The sequence below is a fragment of the Staurois parvus genome, unplaced genomic scaffold (assembly GCF_062004578.1).
Source record: "Staurois parvus isolate SC_StPar_1 unplaced genomic scaffold, SC_StPar_1.0 ptg000154l, whole genome shotgun sequence".
Lineage (NCBI taxonomy): Eukaryota > Metazoa > Chordata > Amphibia > Anura > Ranidae > Staurois > Staurois parvus.
Genome location: NW_028317950.1, coordinates 25,418,009 through 25,445,327, shown reverse-complemented (window position 1 = coordinate 25,445,327; position 27,319 = coordinate 25,418,009). Strand labels below are relative to the sequence as shown.

At 41.0% G+C, this 27,319-nt stretch overlaps 1 protein-coding gene across 12 annotated transcripts; it reads left to right on the top strand.

The window, feature by feature from the left end:
* ZBTB43 (zinc finger and BTB domain containing 43) lies at positions 1–25,332 on the top strand. Of its 12 annotated transcripts, none has more exons than XR_016312423.1 (5): positions 1–145; positions 4,265–4,347; positions 10,992–12,737; positions 17,813–17,871; positions 22,808–25,332. XR_016312423.1 is itself a non-coding variant. In XM_089675294.1 (3 exons), exons 2-3 carry the CDS (start codon positions 4,337–4,339, stop codon positions 12,400–12,402), a joined length of 1,422 nt encoding a protein of 473 aa, XP_089531420.1. In that variant the 5' UTR covers positions 1–145; positions 4,265–4,336; the 3' UTR covers positions 12,403–16,910. The 12 variants fall into 12 exon arrangements, 1 of the variants encoding a protein (XP_089531420.1); XR_016312422.1 differs by having other exon boundaries at positions 20,869–25,332; XR_016312424.1 differs by adding an exon at positions 6,024–6,097 and having other exon boundaries at positions 4,265–4,351; positions 17,813–25,332.
* Positions 25,333–27,319: the final 1,987 nt, after the last annotated feature.

The following is a 27,319-nucleotide window of genomic DNA, read 5'->3' as shown; positions in this document are numbered from 1 at the left end:
GAGGCGGGGTCTGCAATGGCAGAGTCGGAAATATTCTGTCAGACACGGCCTGGGAGCGATGTGAGCACTTCCGGTGGCGGAGGCTCGGGAGGAGAGAGCTGGCCGGGCGGAGATGTGAGGGGTGAGGCTGGCCCGGTACTGAGAGGTCGGTGTGTGTTCTGACACTTGTATCCACCCTCCGCTACACAGTGTACACAACACCCCCCCCATACTCGACACACCTGCCTGCTGGATGAATGGTCCCATCACAGCGCCTGTGTGTTATGTGCAGACATAGCCGTGTGTGTGCATTACAGGAGTCTTCCTTCTCTGTACATTATATACACCCCACCCCCTCCCTGTACATTATATACACCCCTCACCCCCTCCCTGCACATTATATACACCCCTCACCCCCTCCCTGCACGTTATATACACCCCTCACCCCCTCCCTGTACATTATATACACCCCTCACCCCCTCCCTGCACGTTATATACACCCCTCACCACCCCTCACCCCCTCCCTGTATGTTATGTACACCAACCGCCCCCTCCCTGCACGTTATGTACACCACCCGCCCCCTCCCTGCACATTATATACACCCCTCACCCCCTCCCTGCACGTTATGTACACCACCCGCCCCCTCCCTGCACGTTATGTACACCACCCGCCCCCTCCCTGCACATTATGTACACCCCTCACCCCCTCCCTGCACATTATGTACACCCCCCGCCCCCTCCCTGCACATTATGTACACCTCCTGCCCCCTCCCTGCACATTATGTACACCACCCGCCCCCTCCCTGCACATTATGTACACCACCCGCCCCCTCCCTGCACATTATGTACACCCCTCACCCCCTCCCTGTACCACCCCTCACCCCCTCCCTGCACGTTATGTACACCACCCGCCCCCTCCCTGCACGTTATGTACACCCCTCGCCCCCTCCCTGCACATTATGTACACCCCTCACCCCCTCCCTGCACATTATGTACACCCCTCACCCCCTCCCTGCACATTATGTACACCACCCGCCCCCTCCCTGCACATTATATACACTTTTCACCCTTTCCTGTACGTTATATATACCCCGCAACTCTCCCTGTACATTATATACACCCCTCAGCGTCTCCCTGTACATTATATATGACTTCTACTTGTACATTATATATACCCCTCACCCCTTCTCTGTACATTATATATACTCTTCACCCTTTCCTGTACATTATATACACCCCTCAACTCTCCCTGTACATTATATATACACCCCCTACCCCTCTCTGTGCATTATATACATCTCTCACCCTTTCCTGTACTTTAAATACACCCCTCAGTGCCTCCCTGTACATTACATATACCCCCACCCTTCCCTGGACATTATATACACCCCTTACCCCTCCCTGGACATTATATACACTCTTCACCCCTCCCTGTACATTATATACACCCCTTACCCCTCCCTGTACATTATATACACCCCTCACCCCCTCCCTGCACATTATATACATATTTAATTCCTCCCTGCACATTATATACACCCCACACTCCCTCCCTGCACATTATGTATACCCTCCAGCTCTCTGTATATTACATACACCCCTCACCCCCTCCCTGTACATTATATACACCCCTCCTCTGTACATTATATATACGCTGCACTCTTTCCTGTACATTATATACACACCTCAACTCTCCCTGTACATTATATACACCACTCAGCGCCTCCCTGTACATTATATATACATCCCCTACCCCTCACTGTACATTATATACTTCTCACACCCTTCCCTGTGCATTATATACATCCCTCACTCTTCCCTGTGCATTATATACATCCCTCACCCTTCCCTTTGTACTATATACATCCCTCACCCTTCCCTGTGCATTATATACATCCCTCACCCTTCCCTGTGCATTATATACATCCCTCACCCTTCCCTGTGCATTATATACATCCCTCACCCTTCCCTGTGCATTATATACATCCCTCACCCTTCCCTGTGCACTATATACATCCCTCACCCTTCCCTGTGCATTATATACATCCCTCACCCTTCCCTTTGTACTATATACATCCCTCACCCTTCCCTGTGCATTATATACATCCCTCACCCTTCCCTGTATATTATATATACTCTTCACCCTTTCCTGTACATTATATACACCCCTCAACTCTTCTTGTACATTATATGCGCCTCCCTGTACATTATATATACACCCTCTACCCCTCTCTGTGCATTATATATATCTCACACCCTTCCCTGTAATTTATATACACCCCTCAGTGCCTCCCTGTACATTACATATACCCCCACCCTTCCCTGGACATTATATACATCCCTCACCCTTTCCTGGACATTATATACACTCTTCACCCCTCCCTGTACATTATATACACCCCTTACCCCTCCCTGTACATTATATACATCCCTCACCTCCTCGCTGTACATTATATACACCCCTCTCCCTTCCCTGTACATTATATACACCCCTCACCCCCTCCCTGCACATTATATACATATTTAATTCCTCCCTGCACATTATATACACCCCTTACCCCTCCCTGTACATTATATACACCCCTTACCCCTCCCTGTACATTATATACACCCCTCTCCCTTCCATGTACATTATATACACCCCTCACCCCCTCCCTGCACATTATATACATATTTAATTCCTCCCTGTACATTATATACACCCCTTACCCCTCCCTGTACATTATATACATCCCTCACCTCCTCACTGTACATTATATACACCCCTCTCCCTTCCCTGTACATTATATACACCCTCACCCCCTCCCTGCACATTATATACATATTTAATTCCTCCCTGCACATTATATACACCCCTCACCCCTCCCTGCACAATATGTATACCCTCTACCTCTCTGTATATTACATACACCCCTCACCCCCTCCCTGTACATTATATACACCCCTCCTCTGTACATTATATATATATGTGCCACTCTTTCCTGTACATTATATACACCCCTCAACTCTCCCTGTACATTATATACACCCCTCAGTGCCTGCCTGTACATTATGTATACATCCCCTACCCCTCACTGTACATTATATACGTCTCACAGCCTTCCCTGTACATTATATACATCCCTCACCCTTCCGTGTGCACTGTATACATCCCCTACCCCTCTCTGTACATTATATACATCCCACACCCTTCCCTCTGCACTATATACATCCCTCACCCTTCCTTGTGCATTTATATACATCCCTCACCCTTCCCTGTGCATTTATATGCATCCCTCACCCTTCCCTGTGCACTATATGCATCCCTCACCCTTCCCTGTGCACTATATGCATCCCTCACCCTTCCCTGTGCACTATATGCATCCCTCACCCTTCCCTGTGCACTATATGCATCCCTCACCCTTCCCTGTGCACTATATGCATCCCTCACCCTTCCCTGTGCACTATATGCATGCTTCAGTGCCTCCCCGTAAATTATATACACTCTTCTCCCTTCCCTGTACAATATATGTACCCCTCACCCCCTCCCTGTACATTATATACATATTTAATTCCTCCCTGTACATTATATACATCCATCACCTCTCCATAACTTTTTTAGGCATCATTCCTCCTGGCACATTATATGGACCCGTGACCTCTCTATATATTATGTACACTTCCTGTACTGTAAATTATATACAGTCATGCACCACTTTGCCTCGAGAAATTTGTTGCAGTTACAAATGTTTAGGCATTCTCATGTTTATTTCTTTTGTTTGTTTTAGTATGACACAAAAAAAAGTGGAGAAACAAATGCCAAATCTGACACATTCCACACAAATCCCCAGCTGGCTGAACAAAAAAAACCTGAACCGATTCCCCCATCCACACATTTAGGACTCATCCCCACTGTGTTGTACTTTGACAGTGGGACTCACTTGCCATCAGAATACAGTGATCAGTCAATTGATCAACTTCTTATGAACTGGAATGACCATACCTGGATCAAAATTTAGCTGGTTCAGCAGGAACTGGACAATTTTTGATTTGTGTATGGACAGCTTTATTGTCCCCTATTTAGCGAACACCCAAAACGTAACTGTTGTTTGAACTGGGTCGTGACTTGCCATATTGGGTAAATACTTTGCTGCTGAATCATTCCAGTCTTGGGGAAAAAATGGCTACAATTATTTACTCTGCCTAAAAGTACAAACCTATCATTTCAATTTGCATAATAACAGGTGTTTATTTTTTAAGCATCAGAAGCTTTCAGTCAAATCACTATTTGTGTGTGCTGCAGCAGATATTGCACCTGGCAGAGGAGGACTGCGGAAAAATGTGAACGCAACCGGACCCTGGGAGCGGCATCACCTTCATGCCTGTGCAGTAGGTTTGTGAATCTTCACAGCTTCTCTAACTTTGATACTGGTGATGTTTTTTAACATTAAGGTGGAAGTAAACCCACTTTTGTATCTTTTACCTGCAGGTAAGTTTATAATAAAGCTTACCTGTAGGTAAAATGAATATCTCCTCAACTTGCACTGTTTAGGAGATATTCGTTTTTTGGTTTTTTTTTTTTGACAGCTGGTGCATGCGCTCTGAAGGAACAGTACTGTTCCTTCAGAGCACTGTGCCATGGCCCTAGGACTCCAAGTCCTTGTCATTTGCTAAAAAAAAATGACAGCTTATATTGTTATATGGTTGCTATATTCTTGTCTTGCCTTCAGGTCCTAATTCTCAAAGTGACTGAAAACACAATTTCTGACAAATCTATGCAAAAACATATTTCAAGAGGAATTTTCCCTAACTAATCTTAAAAATGCTCCCTTCCGTCTCCTAATAACTATGTTGACTAACCTGTGTAAGAAAGACATATATACTTACCTATTTTCAGGCCGCTCCGTCTTATGTGATCTCCCTTTTGTCAGCCAGCGGGAGCTGCATGGGAGAGGAGAGAGCACTTGACAATGACTGGTAATGCCTAGGAACGGTGATGTCACCCCTAGGCTCCTGTAGCCCATCTATTGTCCGCACTCTCTCCTCCCCCCTGCAGCCGCTGCTGACTGACACAGGGGAGCTGGGGCTGAAAATGGGCAAGTATATACATCTTTCTAACACAGGTAAGTTAGTATAGGTGTTGGGGACGTGGGAGCATTTTTAAGAATAGTTAGGTATAGCCTGGAATTCCACTTTATAGAATACATCATTCTTATTCTTTTTTTTACTGCTAATGATTCTGTTTTAAAGTGAAACTGTGTGCAGGCTATGGACATTCAAGAATTAACATATTCTTAATGATCGGTAATTTAAGCTTTAAAATAAGCCTTTGCTGACCTTGCTGAAGTGGTTCTATGTAGGTAAAAAAACCTTCTGTGTGTAGCAGCCCCCCTAATACTTACCTGAGCCCCAGCAATGTTCTTGAGAGACTCGGTTCTCCAGGTACTCTCACTCCTGATTGACTGAGGCAGTAACGGGAGCCATTGGCCAATCAGCCAGTGAGCCAATCAGGAGAGGGAGGGGGCAGGGCCTGCCTGGGTGCCCCCATAGCAAGTTGTGTGCTGTGGTGGTACCCAACAGGAGGGAGGGACCTGGAGCACTGATGGGGGGACCTGAGAAGAGGAGGATAAGGGTTACTTATAATTTTAACCAAGCACTTATGTTACAAAGCTGCTGTGTCCTGCTCCAGCCAGTGTGTCGTCCTGTTGGGGAGAGCACACACTTACTGCATTCCATGGGGCTGGTCAGGGACAGCAGAGACTCGAGCTGCAGTCAATCAACTAGCTTGAAGTAGGGGAGCAGGGGTGTAGAGATGTGTGTTTGTGCTAAAGCATACAGTGCAATGACAATTTTATGGGAGTGCACAAACAAGGGTAGATCCATAGGACCCTGGGTGGCATTGAGGCCACCATAACACAGGAAACCTGGTGGTGATCTTGTGACCAGCTCATTTAAGAAGAAATGCAAGGTGATACTGAACTAATCTTATGAGAGTATGTAAAAACATATATTTAAAAAAGTTAAAAGTTTCAAAAATGTAATAAAATGTATTTATTTTTTTTTAGCATACTGTTACCAGTCAGTATCCCTGATCACCACCACACCAGTCATATGATGCTGCAGTACTGCACTGGTGACGGTATGTAAAAAAAAAAAACAAATTGTGGAAAAAAATTTAATTTTTTTTTTACTTTCCAAAAAAATTACAACTTCAAAAAACTTACCATGCCTCTTACTAAATGCCTCAGACTGTGTCCACTTTCCAAAAAGGGTTCAGTTTGGGGATATGTGTGATGTCCTGGCAATTTAGGGCTTCAAGAAATGAGATGGACCATCAGTACATCTGAATTGATCAAGTTTCAAATATAAATATATATATATATATATATATCTATATACATACAGGTGAAACTCAAAAAATTAGAATATCGTGCAAAAGTTCATTTATTTCAGTAATGCAACTTAAAAGGTGAAACTAATATATGAGATAGACTCATTACATGCAAAGCAAGATACTTCAAGCCGTGATTTGTCATAATTGTGATGATTATGGCTTACAGCTCATGAAAACCCCAGATCCACAATCTCAGAAAATTAGAATATTACATGCAATCAATAAAACAAGGATTGTACATAGAACAATATCGGACCTCTGAAAAGTATAAGCATGCATATGTACTCAGTACTTGGTTTGGGCCCCTTTTGCAGCAATTACTGCCTCAATGCGGGGTGGCATGGAAGCTATCAGTCTGTGGCACTGCTGATGTGTTATGGAAGACCAGGATGCTTCAATAGCGGCCTTCAGCTCTTCTGCATTGTTCGGTCTCATGTCTCTCATCTTTCTCTTGGCAATGCCCCATAGATTCTCTATGGGGTTCAGGTCAGGCGAGCACAGTAATCCCACGGTCATTGAACCAGGTTTTGGTGCTGTTGGCAGTGTGGGCAGGTGCCAAGTCCTGCTGGAAAATGAAGTCAGCATCCCCATAAAGCTCGTCTGCGGAAGGAAGCATGAAGTGCTCCAAAATCTCCTGGTAGACGGCTGCGTTGACCCTAGACTTAATGAAGCACAGTGGACCAACACCAGCAGATGACATGGCTTCCCAAATCAACACAGACTGTGGAATCTTCACAATGGACTTCAAGCATCTTTCAGTGTGTGCCTCTCCATTCTTCCTCCATACTCTGGGTCCTTGGTTTCCAAATGAGATGCAAAAGTTGCTCTCATCAGAAAAGAGGACTTTGGACCACTGAGCAACAGACCAGGTCTTTTTTTCTTTAGCTCAGGTAAGACCCTTCTGAGGTTTGTTGTTCAGGAGCGGCTTGACAAGAGGAATACGACATTTGAAGCCCATGTCCAGGATCCATCTGTGTGTGGTGGCTCTTGATGCACTGACTCCAGCCTCAGTTCCTTGTGAAAGTCCCCAACACTTTTGAATGGCCTTTTCCTGACAATCCTCTCCAGGCTGCGGTCATCCCTGCTGCTTGTGCACCTTTTTCTTCCACACTTTTCCCTTCCACATAACTTTCTATTAATGTGCTTTGATACAGCACTTTGGGAACATCCAACTTCTTTTGCAATTACCTTTTGAGGCTTTCCCTCCTTATGGAGGGGGTCAATGATGGTTTTCTGCACAACTGTCAGGTCAGCAGTCTTTCCTATTTAAAGGCTCAGGAACCCTTTGCAGGTGTTATGGCGTAATTAGATGATTAGAGTGGGACACTTTGAGCCTAGAATATTGCACCTTTTCACAATATTCTCATTTTCTGACATTGTGGATTTGGGGTTTTCATGAGCTGTAAGCCATATTCATCACAATTATGACAAACTTGAACTATCTTGCTTTGCATGTAATGAGTCTATCTCATATATTAGTTTCACCTTTTAAGTTACATTACTGAAATAAATGAACTTTTGCACGATATTCTAATTTATTGAGTTTCACACACACATATATATATATATATATATATATATATATATATATATATATCATAGTTTGTAGACACTATAACTTTCATACAAACCAATTAATATACACTTTATGACATAAAGTGTAAAATATTGTTTTTTTTTGTTTTTTGGGGGTTTTTTTCAAATTTTTCGGCCTTTTTTTGTTTATATATCAAAATGAAAAAATCCAGTGGTGATCAAATACCACCAAAAGACAACTGTATTTGTGTGAAAAAAAATTATATACAGTGTCGAATAGCAAAAAATGGCCTGGTCGTGAAGGGGTAAAACCTTCCAGAGGTCAATACATTTTGATTAAAGAGGACATACAGGTGGTACATGAACAAGGTTTAGGTGGAGGTGTTGCAGTGCACACGCTAAAAAGTAGTCATCTTGTGTTGCAATATTTGTATGCTTGTGCAGTTTCTCAAACCACTGTGCAGTGCAATGCTTCAAAATTGTGTATTCTGCCGTTCAACTATGCTATCCTGTACACAGAAAGATGTGCATACTGTATATCACTGTAAAAATCCAAACAATAGAAAATAGAAATTCCTTTTTTTTCCCCAAAATAAACTTTCAAATTCAGATTTTAGCACTTATCCTTTCAACACTAGGGTCCTCGCTTTAAATCCTTGTCATGTCAATATCTGCATGGAATTTTCTTGCTCTCCCTGTGTTTGCATGGGTTTTCCATGGGTATTCTGGGTTCTTCCCACACCCCAAAGATGCTGATAGGTTAATTGGCTCCTATCTAAATTGGCCCTAGTATGTGCCTATACAGTGGCTAAAATAATTACTTGATCCCCTGCAGATTTTCCAAGTTTGCCCACTTAAAAAGCAGTGAAGGGTGTATATTTTTTTTATCATAGATGTATTTTAAATGACAGAGACAGAATATCAACCAAAAATCCAGAAAAACACATGATATAAATGTTATAAATTGAGTTGCAGATCAGTGAGTAAAATAAGTTTTTGATCCACTACCAATCAATAATAATTCTGGCTCCCACAGACTGGCTATGTGCTCATGTGGTACACAGATTAGTCCTGTTAATTTAACCACTTCATGTCCGGACACTTTTACCCCCTTTCTGTCCAGTCCAATTTTCAGCTTTCAGCGCTATCACACTTTGAATGACAATTGCGCGCTCATGCAACACTGTACCCATATGAATTTTTTAGCATTTTTTGAGACAGATAAAGCTTTATTTTGCTGGTATTTATTCACCACTGGGATTTTTATTTTTTTTTATATATAAATGAAAAGTCCAAAAAATTTGAAAAAAGTGCTTTTCTTATAAAAATGTGCAAATAAATAATATTTCATCATAAATCTTGGCCAAAATTTATTCAGGTATCTTTTTAGTAAGAAAAAAATAACCCAAATTAGTTTATAACTAAATTATTTTTAAAAAAAACTTTTTACATACTGTCACCCTAGCAGTGACACTGTATTACTTGGGGGGGGGGAATTTTTTTTTTTTTTTACACTGATTGCTTTTACACCCATAAAGGCTTTAAAAGCAATAATTTCTCCTTCTCTGTGGCTGCAGCCATTGAGAACTACTGTGTGAGCTGTGATTGGTCACTGCTTGTTACATGGTACAAGGCTGTTGTGAATAGTCTTGTACCATGTGACCTCTGCGATCATTCACAGATTTCACACGTAGTAAGCAATGATGTCAGAAGTGACATCTTGCTTACTACTCTGCATGTGATCACTGATTGGCCAATCAGTGATCACATGATCGGGACCTCGCACAGAGGTCCTGTACAACGATCGGTGTTCCACTGTGTCCTGAGGACACAGCGGGCACCGGATCATGGTGCTGCGCACTCCCAGGGAGCATGCACAAGCAGGGTGTGGGGAGGCCGTTTATAAACTGCCACCCGCCCCCGCACTGCCACCATCCGGCCGTTTAGATACAACAGCCGGACAGGAGGTGGTTAAGAAGGTGCTCCTAACAACAACTTGTTATGTGTATAAAAGACACCTGTCCACAGAATCTTTCTTCCATTCAAACCTCCCCATCAAGAGTAAATGGTCAACGAGCTGTCAAAGGACATCAGAGACAAGATTGTAGACCTGCACAAGGCTGGAATGGGCTGCAAAACCATCAGCAAGAAGCTTGGTGAGAAGGAGACAACTGTTGGAGCAATAATCCGCAAATGGAAGAAATACAAAATAACCATCAATCACCCTCAGTCTGGAGCTCCATGCAAGAAACGTCTTATCTCTGTGCTTGCCAACAAACATTTCTCCACCAAGTACTAAGTCATTTTTTCTTAGGGATCAAATACCTATTTTACTTACTGAACTGCAACCCAATTTATAACATTTGTATCAGGTTTTTTTTTTTGTATTTTTGGTTGATACTATGTCACTATCATTTAAAATACACCTATGATAAAAATTATAGACCCTTCATTTCTTTGGAAGTGGGCAAACTTACAAAATCTGCAGGGGATCAAATAATGATTTTCCCCACTGTATGTATGTATGCATGTGAGATAGGGACCTTAAATTGTAATTTCCTTAAGGGCCGGCACTGATGTGCATGATTAATGTGAAAAGTGGTGCATATACAGTAAATGTGTGTAATAAATATTAAAATAAGTTTCTTGGGGCCCATTCACATCACACACACACAATGCTTCACAGCGCCTAGGCATCTGTGCTTGATGGTGCAATGCAGCACAATGTAGAGGTGCATTGGAATACAATCAACAGTGAATGGCTGTGGACTGCAACACACATCTCAGCGCAGCCTTGCAATATGTCCATTGAGAGTACAGAGGCTGCGTTCAAGAGCTGCGGAGACCCTCTTAAAGAGCAGGGGAATAGCAGTGGGAACACACAGGAATCCACACACCCATAAAAGATGGATTGGAATGAGCTGTACAGATTACTCATTCTGACAAAAAAACTGAGAACACAAGGAGGGGTAGAAGGAGACAGCAAAGTAGAGAGTCATAAAATGGTGGAAGGAATGGTATTTCCTTTCAGCTTAGAAATTTTCATATTATTTCCCGACCTTACATATTATCTGTGACTGTGTTGTGGGTTTTATCATTTCAGGAACACATTTGATGAGATGGAACCTGGACTGAGCTCTTTTCGTGTGGAATTTCCAGACTTCTCAAACACTATCCTGCAAAAGTTAAACCAGCAGCGCCAACTGGGTCAGTTATGTGACATCTCCATCGTGGTACAAGGCCACCTCTTCCGGGCACACAAGGCTGTCCTGGCTGCCAGCTCACCATACTTCTGTGATCAGGTTCTGCTCAAAAACAGCCGCAGAGTCGTCCTTCCTGACGTCATGAACCCTAGGGTGTTTGAGAACATTCTCTTGTCCACTTACACTGGAAGATTGGCTCTGCCAGCTCATGAGATTGTAAGTTACCTTACGGCAGCAAGCTTTCTTCAGATGTGGCACGTTGTTGACAAGTGTACAGAACTTCTAGAAAGCAATCCAACTCTCCTGTGTCAAAAATCCACCCTCAGCAATGATCACCAATCTCCTAGCAGCAGCAACTATAATGGCCTAAATGAAAATTTTGACTTGGGGACTAGTAGTCAAGCAGATTACAGAAAGGCTGTAGAGATACGAGATGTTGAAAATGAGGAAGGGAGCCCAAAAGACGATGAGATGTCCTCTCAGCTTACTGAACACGAATATCTGCCCAGCAACTCTTCCACAGAACATGACCAACTAAGTACAGAAATGACAAGCCAAGATGGAGAGGAAGGGGCCAGCGATAGTGCAGATTATCACTACCCCCGTCCATTGTATATAAAGCCCAGTATCATGTCCCACAAAAGATGGATCCACGTCAAACCAGAAAGGTTTGAGCAGGATTGTGAAGGTGTTGAAGCTCACCCTCCTTTTGAGGACCATGTCTCAGAATCCTTAAATCCAGGGCAAGCAGAGCCTCCAATTCAGTCTTCTGGAGTTGTAGACAGTTTTGATTTCTGCAACAAAAAATCCATAGAGCCTGAAGTACACAGCGACAACAGCCATTATGACGATCATGTTGACTTCTATGGTGCTTCAATGGAAGAGTTTTCAGGGGAGCGGGAAGAACATCTCGAAAGCCACGGAGCAGATAATGCCTCTGTTGGGTTTGGGGAAGGTATGGATGTTCCTGCCGGTATTAAAGAAGAAAGCTCATCCTCGGGTTTCACTGCTGTGGTGTATAAACTCTACCCTTGCCAGTGCGGAAAAAGCTTTACTCATAAGAGTCAGAGGGACAGACACATGAGTATGCATCTAGGTTTGCGACCTTATGGGTGTGGGGTTTGCGGAAAAAAGTTTAAAATGAAGCATCATCTAGTTGGACACATGAAAATCCACACGGGAATAAAGCCTTACGAGTGTAATATTTGTGGCAAACGGTTTATGTGGAGAGACAGTTTCCACCGGCATGTCACTTCATGTTCCAAGTCCTACCATGCCTCAAAAGGCGAGCCGGCCCCAGCTGACAACTAAACAAGTCTGATTTATATCCAATAATACAGGGTGATGCCTGTCAGTATTGCTTGAACTTTGAAACACTATGGAAATATTACTAAGCAATAAGCAGATTCTAGTTTGCAGGCCACGGCATCCATTTTGACTTTGGTTTTTGCTATTGCAAAAGTGGGGAATGACACATACAATATTTAGAGAAAAAAGAACTTCAGGCAGCGGTATAGGAATATTTATGTAAGCGAAAGTGGGTTTTCTACTTTCACCAATCTTTCCAAGTGTTAAAATAGAGGATCGGCTGAAGATGCACTGCCTGGATGTCTCTTACAAGCTAGCTTTGCAGCGGCTGGAAAGCTGTGAGTAGCTTGACGTCTTTTGCACACTGCAGTTATAGCCGCATCCTTTTTCTTTTCTTTTTTTTAAATGGATGTTGCTGTATGACAGTAGAAAAAGCCTATTGTTTGGAGTCAACTCTGGCCATTCGACACATGGCTTCTGCGTTACTAGTGGAAAGGCCCTGTTGTTAAATATAAAAATATTGTAAAAGAAAAGTTTTGGTAAATGTGACTGATGTAGCTGGTAAATGCTAACCTGTTTATGACTTGGGGTACTTTGGGCCTTTGTCTTTCAAATGACTAAATTCCAAAGGATGTAAACAGGATGTAAGCAGTTTTCGTTTAATTGCTCTGCAACTCTTCCATGCTTTGTTTTTGCAACAGCTATTGGTCAGGTGATCACGGTCAGGTGCATAATCGTGCTGGGTTACCAGCACATTATAAGAGTGTATATTTTTCACATTAACACGCAGACTTCAAGTCCTGCTCCCCAGGAGTTTGCAACCCGCATATGTGTGCTTTATAGCTTGAAAAGAGTCTTAGATCTAAACTTAGTTGCAATTATGCTAAAAAAATAGAGTGTAGATGTAGATCTATACCACCAGGTCAATAAGGATTTAAATCAATCTTTTTCTAATTTAAATTCTAGATTGACCTATGAAAACAGTTTATTTTTGCCTTACAAATCACAAACTCTAATTTTGTGAACGTAACATTTGCTTTTGTAAGATATCTTAGTTAAGCAGTTCAAAGAATTTAAGGAACAGTAAACTGAAAATTTAAGTTGCTAGAACAGCCATTGCATTTGTTTTAAATATTGTTTCTTCTAAAAGGATGCTTTGAAATTAAGAGATGTTTGTTTGTTTGGCCACTAAGAGGCAGTTATTACTTCTTTGTGCAGGAACCTGGGCTGTAGCAATTATTGTGCTGGAATTTTATAAGTAGAAAAAAAACAAACAGAATAATATATTTTCCTCTCTAATACAATAGCAAGCACCAAATTGGCCTTATAGCTGGTACGTACAGTCTGGCTGGGTTCAGCAAAGCTTCCTTGTGAATTTCTAAACCGAGTTCAGAAGACATTTGAGTTCTTTTTTTGCTTTCCAAGCTTACTATAGAAAGCAAATCCAAAGGGCCCAATATGTTAGCCTGCTGGGTGTTTAAATGTTAAAGCATCACTTTTTTTTACTAGGTTTTGGGATGGCTTGTTAAAGGATAAGTTCACCTTTGGGAACCTGTTAGATGTTCCACCCATTTCTAGGGTGGAACATGTAACATGTTCCCACTGCTTCAGCTGCTGCCCACTGTTCTTTCTCTCTGTGCCAGCAGTACAAGTTACAAGTTCCCCGTACCCACTGTCACTTTTTGAAAACAGTGTGGCTGTACAGGGCTCCGTCCACACGGCTCATGAAAACCCCAAATCCACAATCTCAGAAAATTAGAATATTGTGAAAAGGTGCAATATTCTAGGCTCAAAGTGTCCCACTCTAATCAGCTAATTAAGCCATAACACCTGCATTTACAGAGTTCTTTGAATGAATGAACTACTTGTCCCGACAGCCTTTGCGGCTGTCTGTTGGTTTTTAGTTCTCAGTGACCTGACGCGGTGCTGTTGAGCGCTGTTCATTGATTCTTCCTGTCAGTGTATCTGCCTACCCGTACGAGCACACAGATACACTGACAGGTTTGCAGGAGTCCTGCATGACACAAGTGAACTGCTGATCGTTGGTGCAATGCTTTCCAAAAATGGGCATTTATAATTTTTTTTCTAAAAAGTGAACTTATCCTTTTAAAATATTAAACCCTCATTTTAGGTTTTGTTTGATCCCACTTGGAATATTCGGCCTCTCCGGGGACCACTGTGAGAGGAAACAAAAAAAAAATTTGATGGGAGAGCTATCACCAGACCGAAGAGTAAATCTGTCAAATAGGGACAAGTGTTCCAGTGACAACGGCCTACGAAGGAAGTTCCCCCTCACTTTGGGGAGATTTTCTCTTACTTCTTGTTACATCTCCAGGACAGGAACTGAAGGGAATTCTCCCCAGTGGGACACAGACAGCAAAAAATAACTTGATTATGTTAGGAAAAAGATTTTAAATTATTTGCCCTTTACATGCACATTAATTGCTTTTGTGCTATATTCACTAACCAAATTTTACAACCCAACTCCAGCGTGAACCTTTTTTTAAATGTTGGATGGAGTGGTGCAGGGGTACACATGTTGTCAGGTTTTATTGCAGTGGTTGTCCCTATTGAGGTGATTTCCCTTTAATTCCTGACTTTGTTACAACCTGTGTGTTAATATTCTGCGCAGTGAGCACACGGACAGCAGTAAAAGCAAGACAGATTCTAATCCTTTCCCCACACCATCTAAAAACTAAGGAAAGCATTAGCAAGAATTGATTTTTGGCTTGATTTGCTGCGACCAGGCTGATGCTAACAGCCACAGCCACTATGAAGAAGTTAGGTGCTAAATACTGGTGGTCATTTGACAGTGATCACCTGACAAAGCTGTGTTCAAAACCGTGCATTGTCATAAGAAAAAAATCTCCCATCCTCTGCTGCTGGCTAAGAGCTGAGAGGGAGAAATCCATACATTCACTGCAGCTGTAGAAGAGAACAAAAATTTATGGCATTTTAACCAAAATGACTCTTAGTTCTAAAGGCTCAAATTACCTGGTCACAAAGGGGTGATTTTATTTTCTTTTTTTTTTTTTTTCTTTTTTTTAAATTTGACTAGTTGCACTTTTTTTAACCTGGGCATTGCATATTGTGCACCTGGGAAATCTTTTTGCAATATTCAGCAGGCATATCTGTAGAAACAAATTAAGGATCCAGCCTGGTAATTCTGTACAAGTCATCAGATCCTTGCCGTAAAGGTGTCTTAACAACAAGAAAAATAAAAACAGGCACAAAGGCCGCCATAAGGGATGAGATCAGGAGTGTTCAGACCAAACCCGCCTGATCTGTATTGTTGGGAAGCTATCAAAGCTGACAGCCAATCATAGGTGGTGGAGACATTTCCCCATCCTGCAGCTGCACTTAGGCAACGGGCATGTATACATGTAGGGCGGGGAATACCTCTGCTGCTTATGAATAATTATTATTATACAGGATTTATATAGCGCCAACGGTTTGCTCAGAGCTTTACATTATAGTGGGAGACAATACAGTAACAATACAGTTCAATACAAGAGGGAGTTGAGGGCCCTGCTCCTTGGAGCTTACAATCTAGGATAGCTGTAAGCTTTGACAGCTTCCCGATAGGATAGCTCAGGCGGGTTCTTGTCCAAACCATCCTGAACTCATAACTGGCCGCCATCTCACCTGGCACTTTTTTTTAAACTTTTGTATCTTGGTGTGAAGCCGTCTTAAGTATTTGAGTGTTCAAAGTTTAGCACTGCGATTGCACTTTTTAATTATGTTGTTTCAGAAAGGTCCTTAGCTGTGGTTTTTGGTAATAGTGTTACAAGTTTAAAAGCACTTCATTGAAAAATAGGTACTTGCCAAAATCGCAGACAATTTTTATTTTTTTAGTAATGGAGATGGATTTGGTGTGACAGTGGCTAATCATGTCTCAAAGTGTTTTTTTTTCACACCAAAATTACCTAATTAAATTATTTTGGCAGAGTTGGTATTGTACAGTGGTCTCTTTCGTGGTCTGTATGATCTTGAGCTTGTAAAAATGGTTTATAGGTGACCTTTCCTAGTCTTTTTTAATAAGCTGAAATCGACAGCACTTACTTGAATATTTCCTATAGTCGCAAAGGTTGTGTAAAGGTGTTCAAAACATGTTTATAATTCTTGAGCATAATCTTAGGAGAAGCTATATTCCAGTGAAGTGAAGCTACTTTGGCAATCTCCTCCCGTTTTTTCTGTTGCTACCATCCATCTAGATTATTTGAACTTTAATGGAGAGTCCTATACTCAGGAAGCAACAGAATGGCAGGCTATTGCCAAAAGAATTGCCTGGCATGGGATCTCTTGTTGGCGCTCTAAAGATCGCTGCATTTTTTTCACACATGCTTTCATCCTCCACCCAAAGGGGAAGCAGTTTGGAATGGGGTCTTACTTAAATTGTATTTCCACTTTTGCAGCTAATTTGGGATAACACCTACTTTGTTTTATTTATATGTGTTGCATGTCCCCGCATTAACTAGTGTAATTTAAAAAAAAATAAAAATCGCAGCTGACCTTTTTTAGATACTCCATTTTGGACCATCCAGCAAGAAAAAATCCTGAGTAGTTCTTTGTTTGTGGGGGCTGGGCAGCTGTATTTGCCATAATTTACCCTGTCTGTACTGTGCAAGCAGATCTTCTTAATTCTAAATTGTAACTAGATTTGTACACTGTCTATCCTAACAAAGGTTTGAAGATGTAGAGGCTTGGCTTTTTACATTGTATGGTAAAGCGGAGCTTCACTCTCTCCGTTAACATTGACTATTTTTAATCCTTATGATACTGTACTTTCCAATCTATTTGCTAAGTGCTGGAAGCATATTTACTGGTTTTAAACTTTTTGCACTTCAGTTAGGTTCACAATAGTGTGACTTGTCATGTGACTTTGGACACATAAAGTAAAATGACAAGTCACAACCCATTTATTTCAATGGCACCCACTCCAATCTATGCACCTTTAGTGACAGCGTCTTTTAAAAAAGGTTCCTTCACTACTTTAGGGCACTCAAATCGCAAGAAAGTTGCATCTGACTGTAAAGTCTAATGTAATTCGCATGGTTGCACTCCAAAGTCGCACTCGAAATCATGCAACTTTGGAGTCGGAATAGTGTGATCCAAGCCTCACTTTCTGATTTCCAGGCTTAGGCAAATGTTGTCATGCATCCCATGAGTCTTTGAGAAGGGAGGAGGGGTTTTCACAGCTAAGCACACCCTCCTGCCTGAATGCCTGAGCTTAGGGCAGATGGATTCCAGTAAGTAAATGCTACATGAATCAAGATGGCCACAGCCAAAACACTAGGGGTGTTTTTCAAAGGGATTTCTCAGCAAAATTAAGAATGGATATATGAATGGATGGGTGAGTTTGCTTTGAATATTAAAAGTTAATTAAACAACATTTTTGGTTTGCGGTGTTTAGATGCAGTGTAATTCCACTTTAATGAGGACAAACACCTTCTCCCGTCAAACATCTAAAAGGTAAGAAATATTTTTTAAACATTTTTTTTAAGCATGTTGTGTGAATGGGAACACCTAACAAACATATAATGGAGATTTCTAAAATTTGACTGCAAGAGTGGAAATACACTTTACATTTTTTAAATAATTAGCCTACCCAAAATATAATATTTTGTTTGTGGGTGAATGTTGACCTTTTGAATTACCCTCTGGTTAATCATCTGTTCAAATAATCCGCCCACAAGGTCCCCAGCACCTGATTATCCTGACTTCTGTTTGTTGTTGCTAACACTGTACTAACCTGTACAGCAGTTTAGCTTATTGATGTTTTATTGTGCTGTCAATCACAACCAGTGAGCCAATGAGTAGAGAGAGGGGGCGGGCCTGAGCCGTGGCTCTGTGTATGAATGGACACGCAGAGCAGCGGCTTGGGAGCGAGCCTGCTTGCGTGCCCCCATAGCAAGCTGCTTGCTCTGGGGGCACTTGGCAGGAGGGGGGGACCCGAGAGGATAATGGGGGCTGCTCTGTGCAAATCCATTGCAGACCGCAGTAAGTAAAATATGTTTGTTATTTTAAAACAAAAAAAAAAATTATATTTTAATATCGCTTTAATTCCAGTTTGTGTGAATTCTCGCTGACACTGATACCAACAATGCCCAGAGCATTGGCGTTAGTAGGGCTATGTCACTGCTCTGGGAATACCTCACCATTGTTGGCTTTTGAAGTCACCTAGCACCCAAAGCTGTGCAGTCATGTGACCGCTGGGAAACCGATAAAAAGAAAAAAAAATGTATTTATGTTGCTTACAAATGGTGTGCAGCATTAGGGAAGGTACAATTTTAAAGCTAACTTATTATGGCCTCTTTATTTTTAAGCTTTGCCTAACACAGAATCATAAAAGCCTTTTTCTGTCGTCTTTGATCCTTCATTCTGTCAATAAAAGGTGGACTTTCTTGTCTTCCAATTTACGATCTGCCCAGCCACCATCCCCCTCTCCAAAGTGAGTGCCTTGGTGGCCAGTAATGCGCTGCTAATAGAAGGGGAAATGGTGGTTGGGCAAGCTTTAGCTCTAAGCAGTGGATCTTATTCTCAATATCTGGAAAGCTGAACCCATAGTCACAGGGTAAAACCAGGATCAGAGGAACACTCAAAATAGGGTAGAACAGTCCCATTAAAGGGAAGGGATTTAAGTCACAGCCCTTTATAAGCTAGACTCAAAATGGCTCCTCCCCTGACAGGTTTTGTCTTTTTAAGGGGCTTAGTCCTAGAGTGGGGAGGCACAGGAAGGTAGCAGCTTATATAGTTCAATATGGAGTCAGTCACTAACCAATTCAAAAAACTAAAGGTACTTTTATGTCTCCCCAGACAAAAATCACATTAATAGCCAAAATATGGTTACTTTCATCATATACAGTACGTATCAAGATAGATATATTCACAATATCTCAAATATTTTCAGTTAATGTGCATAACAGAAAAAAAGATTGAGCGTCAGAATGCAGCTGTTTTGGGGCCACTTTCAGTTGCAGTAATTTGTCATGAGCAACATTCTCCTGGTGTGGGAAGTATTCTTCCTTCCCTGTTGAAGCTACATTGCTTCAATTCCATGGCGAATGCTGCTAGCATTGAATAGTTTTAGGAACAGTGGAATCCTCTGAAAACATTGGGGATATCTTTGCTTAGTGCGCTGCAGCTCTCAGGGAAGTGTTTGCTTTGCTTTTTGCTGTGATGCTCTACTTCAAGCATTGCCTTCAAAATGAGGCCAAGACCTGCACTGCAGGTCCATTCACAGTCATTGTTCCACTTGTAAAACATTTCAAAGGACAAGCAAATGCATATTGGCTTCCATGCCTGTAGGAAATAGGTATTTTAGGCTTAATGCCTTACACTTGCAGGGTAAAAGAGGCAAACTATAATGGCAGCCCCAGCGGTATATACTTGCCTCTCCTTTACCACTTCATTCAGTCACTGGGCACTAAGTAAAATACTTTTTGTTTTCCATTTAGTAAAATGGAAAAGAAACTGGCTATGTACTGGTAGAATTTCATTTGAAGTTATTTGTTTCAAGAATGCTTGTTCAATTTTATAATCATTATTGGGGTCACGCCAGCATTAATTTTTGACCGTAGTGATGAGAAAATTCAAAGGAGCCAGATGTAAAATTTGTCTCAAATGAACACATTTCTAACGTTGTATGTGGCTTTCGTGTGGTAAAGACCGTTCATTCCAATATGGAATGTTAGACGTGAATTACATTTTGAAAATGTACTTTTGAACGACATTCGTCATGCTATCGAATGTACTGTGAATTATTGTACAAATGCTCATTCAAAAATGTAAGGGTGTATGGCCAGTTTTACTCTCCTCCCTTTCAAATATCAGTGCTGGTGCTTGGCAATTGGATGCTGAGGCACCCAGCACTGTCACATGGGGGTGGCGGGGGAGCATCTTCAGCCCCATCAGTTCCAAGTCACGACCTGGACTTTACACAGGGCTTCCTCTTTGCTTCTGGCTGCAACAGATCAAAGAGAGCGTGATGAGGTGCCGCTGCGATTATGTCCAGCAATAACGTGAACCTGTTGATTAAACGGCAAAGCACAGGTTCATGTTAAAGAACGTGACATTTTCTGGTGGTACAATATGGAAAAACAGTTTCAATTCTTAGTGTTTGGTATATACTGCTAGTAGAAGATAGTATGTGCCTTATTTGAATTCAGGGAGCCTTCATAATAATGTACCTTTATAAATGGTTCTCCTCAGCCTTCCCCTTGGGTGGTTGCTGGTGAGTTGAATTACACATTGTACTTCTTATAGATTTAGGAGATATCTCCACCAGTAATGTACAATATATTAAAGTAAAGTCAAGCTGCAGGGAACCTTTTAGTATTGCTGTAGCCTTGTAGGTGGGGGTAGAGAAAAAAAACGAAGGCTGGAATTTCTGAAACATTTCAGAAGCCTGCAGGTGATTCACCCAAAGTTGGAATTTATTTTTTGACTAGATTTGATCATTTTCTGTAGCTTACATGAGGACTGCAGAATTGGCTGATGGGGAGGGGTAAGGAACAGCAGGAGATTTTTTTAAAATGTATTTTATGTTATTTGTTTCCACATTTGCAATCAGATTTGAGAAACCCTCACTTTGTTTGTGTATGTGTTCCCATTAACACAGCATACCAAAAAAAAATATATTTTTTAAATATTTCTAACCTTCCTAGGCGCTGGTTTGAAGCAGGCATTGGGCAGACTCCAGGCTACTTGGAACAACTTAAAATGACAGTTAACTCAATCTGTCCCCAGTGACAGAGGGACACTTTGAGTTTCCCCTCATTTAACATGCAAGAAGCCCAGGTTCTTAGACAGACAGTGTCCCATATAAGTTTACAACAGATAATGAGATCTGTCAGCACAGTATAAACAGGGTTTATTATGGTAAATACTAAAGCCTAACTGTAGTAAAAATCAGCATAAGGGGACAAAACTCGCAGCAGGGATGTGTACCTGTGCTGATTCCTCTGTGGAAATCTTCCTCCATCCTGCCCTGATTCCTCTGTGGAAATCTTCCTCCATCCTGCCCTCACCCCATAATCTCCTGGTGCAGCAGGGGTCAATACAACTAAGGGGCTGTCTCAGGCTCTCATCCAGAGAGTCCAACAAAACCTGCCCTTTATGCCAAGCTCTGTTCCATTCACAGAAGCTGTAGATCTGGGGTCTCCAAACTTTCTAAACAAAGGGCTAGTTTACTGCCCTTCAGGCTTTAGGGGGCCAGCACTGTGGCTAGTGGGAATAAAGTGCCCCAGAATCAGTGGAAGAAATAAATGCCCCATCAGTGGGGTGAATAGTGCACCATTGTTGAGGAGTGGAATGGTGCCCTATTGTTGGTATTCAAGGGAGGAATGATACCCCATCATAGGTGCCTCTGGGAGGAATGGTTCCCCATCATGGTATCAATGGAGAGGAATGGTGCCCAAGGGCCGGATACAGGCAAGCAAAGGGCCACAGTTTGGAGGCCACTGCTTGTAGATCATGGAACATGATCTAAGAATGAAGGATGGGCAGAAAAAAAAGATAGGTCCGCACCCTCCTGTTTCATTCATAGAAGCTGTAGTCTGGCTTTTATGATAGGAGCAGCTAGGTGGAAAGAGCGGGCATAGTTAGGCTTTTTTGATGAGAGCAGGGATGGAGGAAGGTTTCTAAAAAAGAGAAATCTGCACAATCTGACTGTGGGTTAGGTTCTTTGTGCTAATTTTTCTGTTTTTGATTTTGGCTGCACTTATGCTTTAACTCCTCAGCCCCCATTTGCACAGCAGAGGAAAATTCCAATTTTGTGTTTCTCAGAAAAGAGCAAGTGCAGTGTAAGCAGCAATTTTCTAATCTGTATGCTCTGTGAATCAGAACATGCAACAGATATAAAGTAGGTGTTATCTCAGTTTGACTGTGAAAGTGGAAATACACTTTAAGGATCTCTTTTGGCATTGGATGTTGAAATGTTTTGTTAAGGTGGGCTGTGTTCATAAGAATTGACTTTAGCTGTCATTGGTCAGACTTTGAAATATCAACTGCCTGTGGCACCCTATGTCACCAGTAGGCTTTAACCTTTCCTTCTCTAGCAGCCCAACGGAATCTTGATTGGTCATTATGGGGCAACACCATTCCTACTTCAGAGCACATCTGAATGAGGCCTTTTCCTGCAAAAAATGTTTGGGTAGAATACAGCCTGATCAAAGCACTTTGTCATATTTTATATCCGTTCTGCATGTATGTTGGCATTGCAGTCTTGTTACTAATGGCTTATTATTATTGTTATATAAGCTTACTTTTGTTTACATTTTTTAGAAGGAATGTTTTTCACCCCTATTATATGACAAAGACACACTCATACACCTGTAACATGTTTACAGAGCTTCACATAGTTTACTGAAAAAAAAAAGTCTGAATTAAGAATGTTATTTGTTTCCAGTAGAAATATTTTGGATTCTTCCTTCCTGGATGTGCACTGAAGGTGCTTGGAATTTGCTTGTGTGACCAACACAGACAGTTTGTATTTCAGATGATGCGGTCATGTGATTTTTGTTTCTGTTATACTCATTACATTGTCCTGTCTGTTTATATCAATAACAGTAATGTGTTTCTTTTTAATAGTAGGTTTGTTTCTGATCATTTACTCCTTTTTTTTTTTTTTTTCAATTTCCATATTAAAGGAACATGTAAGTATATATTCCTGCAGCCCATAGTTCAGCCATATTCTCAAAGTTGTCAACAGTTGTAATTGCAAATGAAAATATATTGCTTATGGTTTCATTGGCTTCCCATTATTTCTTTGCAAGCACATTCTTAATGATCCTGCAAACAAGCAAAGGGTATTGCCGTCAAACTCTCTAGTTCCTTTTTGTAAGAGGTCACATCACTATTAGCTCAATCCACAGTTTAGTGTGCGCAACAGGTACTTGTTAAAACAAACTTGCAATGCAAAATACTTTGAAAACTTGGTATAAAAAGGAAAAACAGGCTAAAGCGTCTCTTTATGTGCCCACTCCCAGACTGCTTAGTTTACATGTTTCATTTTCCAGGTCTGAACAGTGCCAGGCCACCCCACCCCTTCTGGTGTCAAAACAATGCACTAACCTAAAAAATAAGGAATTACACGGCGTGTGTTAGTGACAAATTTGGAGCCAGGATTTAATTTTGGCATATTGAGCAGCCTATGTTTGGGACTGGACTCCCCTGGACTGTGTTTGTTTTTTTTTTCATCTGATAAGAATATTTTAATATATTGTCTTAAATTATTGATTTATGCATACTTTTACTCTTGCAGTCTTCAGGCATATTTCACATGCCGCTCCTGGCAAGATCAGGCGCCACAATCTACAATCACTTCTCAGGTGCTGTCTTGATTCATCTCCACTGAAATAATCGATTGTATCAGCAAAAGGAATACCACGCACTAGGTGCAAAATTATAATCTTCCTTTTAATCAAATAGTCGGCAGGCAAAAGTTTGTTTCACGCTAAGCACAGCATTTTTCCTTACTTTTATTTGAGAAGGTCCTATGCCTAGCGCGAAACATGTCAGAATAGAATTTTTTATTTTGCATTTTAGTGTGCAGCATTCTTGTTGCTGGTACAATTTCTTGCTGTCTTTTGGCTGGTCTAATGACATCGCTGGTCCTTTTTCTTCTCTTGTGACAGCAGTAGGTCGTCCTTCCTCTTAAACTTAGCAGTGCTCACTTAGTATATATTCACTGTTCAGTCCAAGAGTACTGTGAGCCCAGACTGCATGGCTGACCATTACAGCCTTGTCTAGCATTATTAAACCCAGTGATATCTAGTGGTGGAATGGAATGACTACAGGGGATAGCTCTAACTTGCAACCCTTTGAGTTCTATTGTTCTGGGTATCATATGTATTTTTAAACTCGAGTTCCACTTTACAGCTGCTACATTTTAACCCATCTGATTCTTGATCATGGTTCCATGACTAAGAAGCAAATGTTTTGAAATGCATCAGATCTGCTGAATAAAGTTCAGGTTTTATGGATTCCACTGATCTTTGTGCTGGCCTGTTCCTATGTATTGAAAGACCCAGAATGCACACTTGTTTTTGGGGTATGATATATGGCTGGTTTACTTTTAAAGACTAGGCTGGGTATTTTATTTTTGTTCTCGTTAGATTTGCTTTAGAGTCACTATAACTGACCTCATCGTAAACTTGAGCAATTCAATCTGAGTATACGATGGAAATAAGCATCAGCAGAGGTTCCCATCAGTATAAACTGACAAAACTGCACCTGAATATATAGACAAAGTTTGTGTGTAGATCTCGACTTTTCTTGTATGGGTTGACCTGGGTCCTGCCTTGAGCCTCCTTATTGGTTAAGGAGTCTGCCCTTCACATGGGATGGGTGGTCAAGCTCAACTTTTTCAGGAAGAGTTAAATCTAGCACGTCATTTAGGTTGCCACTGGATTTACTGATCCTTTTGCCACGTAATTTTCCCTGAAGGTAACCTGTATTTTTTCTATCATATGCTCCGTTTCAGTTTATCGGAGTTGTGACAGGTTTACTTTAACATCCGGTGTCTGAACATGACTATTAGAAATGATCTCCTTTCACCTTGCAACACTGCGACACATTTGAAATATTTCTGATGGTGTACAGTGGCCATACAGTGTTTGTTACTCATAGCAACCAATCATATTCTTTTTTTTTTTTTTTACTCTCCCATGCTACACTGGGAGATGAAAACCAAGAATACGGTTGCAATCAATTCGCTATGAATAAGGTAACATTTAATTATGTAACACAGAGCCCTTCTAAATTGACATTGTTACCAACTGGGTGTTTTTGTGGTGAGATGATAATACTGTCATAAAGTCTACAGCCAGTTGGTGTGTAATTCAATTTCTGTGTTATTTTTCTTCTTATAGAAGAGATCCAAGTTGTTTTGTATTATCTATTATTAACAATAAATGTTCCTGTTAACTCTTACTGCTTCTTGTGCCTTTATTATGTGACTAAACGGAATGTTTTTGTAATGTTCTTTTAGATATACACGTTAAAAAGATCATCTTGATGTAAAGAACCACTCACCAGCACTGTCACATGGGTGGAAGGGGAAAAGGTTTCATGTTCCCCAAAAATGTAAGTGTCAGGTATTATTCTTTTCTTCTGGTCTCTGACTAGAGCTACTGGGGAGCCAAGGGAAGGTTAGTATATGCTGCTGGTGAGGCAGGCATTAAATTAAAGTTCATATAGAGGCAAAGTTTTTTGTTTTAGTTTTGGAGAGTGGGGCAGCGTTGAAATCCCTGGAGGTTTATATTTTTCTCTGCCTAGTTAGTAAGATGAAACGAGTAAATTCCCCCCTTGCATCCACTATATTTGGTCTCCCACAGTACACAGAACATGGAAATGCAATTATTTTAGTAAATATAAACTGCTAAATACCTTTTCTCATCAGAGATTAGAGCAGTCTTGTGGCTTCTATCAGTGTTCAGCCAAGCACTAGCTAAAGCTTGTAGGAGGAGTTTTCATGCTGATTGGCCTTGTGCTCATCACATGCACTATCCCAAGGAAAATAAACCTCTAGCAATAAACACCAAACTGAGCATGTGCAAAATGCCTACGTTTCAGTCTGTCTTATCAGAAGATAAGAGGTGGTCACTTGAACAAGGGGAGGAACAGAGTCAAACATTCTTTTTACACAATGCAGAGGATAACCCCTTAGGTTCAACAGTGCATATAACAAGCATGTTGTACTGCATATACAGGCTGATTTTACTGTTGTGGGTTTAGTAACACTTTAAGCTGGCCATACGTGATACACTTTTTTTGTACAATTTTTGTTTAGATTTACCAAAACCATATAATATGAGGTCAAACCCCAAACACTTTCAATTTGTATGCAGTCCAGCAGGCCTTTGCACTGCATAGTTGAAGGTAAATCTAAAGGAAATTGAATAAGAAAATTGTATAATGTATGGCCAGCTTTAATTGTCACAGAAACAGGTATTCCATTGGAGGTTTTTTTTTTTATGTTATTATATCTTTATTGATTTTTCAAAAGTACAAATCCATTTCTTACCAACTTCATACAATACAAAAATCTTTACTTAATTTCTTCCCCTATCCCCCCGCTTGCCCCCTTTTCCCTCCCCCCTCATCTCATCATCCAAGTTCTTCCATTTACTTCTAATGCTTTGTTTTGTTAATTTATCTTACCACTACCCACCTTGTCTTCTCCTCTTTATTTTCTATCTTTTCCAGGTTCTTATTTATTCTCCTTTACATGTATTCCCATATACTCCAATCACTTCTAAAAATCTTAGTTTTTTTGAAAATATACCATCCTTCCCAGGCCTTCTTACATTTTTCCATTTTGTCCTCATCAATATGGTATAATTTTTCCATCCTATGTATATACTCAACTCTGTCCATCCAGTCTTTTATTTTTGGGGGTTCTGCTGTTTGCCAATATTTAGGAATAAGGCTTTTGGCCGCATTTAAGAGATGGAACAAAATCATATTTTTATATTGCTTGAAGGCTCTGATTTATAAAATAGGCAAACCCACGGGTCCAACGGCACACTTATTTTCTGAAACTCTCCCCAAAACTCCTGTATTTTGGGGCACTCCCACCAAGTATGTGCCTTTGTGACCTTATTACCACATCTCCTCCAATACTGTGGTAAGGTCTCTGGCCTTAGTTTATGTATCACATTAGGTGTAATATACCATCTTACCAAGCATTTATAATTCATTTCAACTATATTCATATTCACCGCCCCATGTGTTAAACTAAACATTTTACTTTTTTACTGCTCATTCACTTTTGTTCCAAGCTCTATTTCCCACTTCTCCAAAAAGGGTACCAATCCCTCTGTTTCATTAAGGATTCTATATATCTTAGAGGTATATGTTTGTGTTCTTTTTATACTCAACAGTTGTTCCATAGGATACTTTTCTTCCTCTGTTCTTA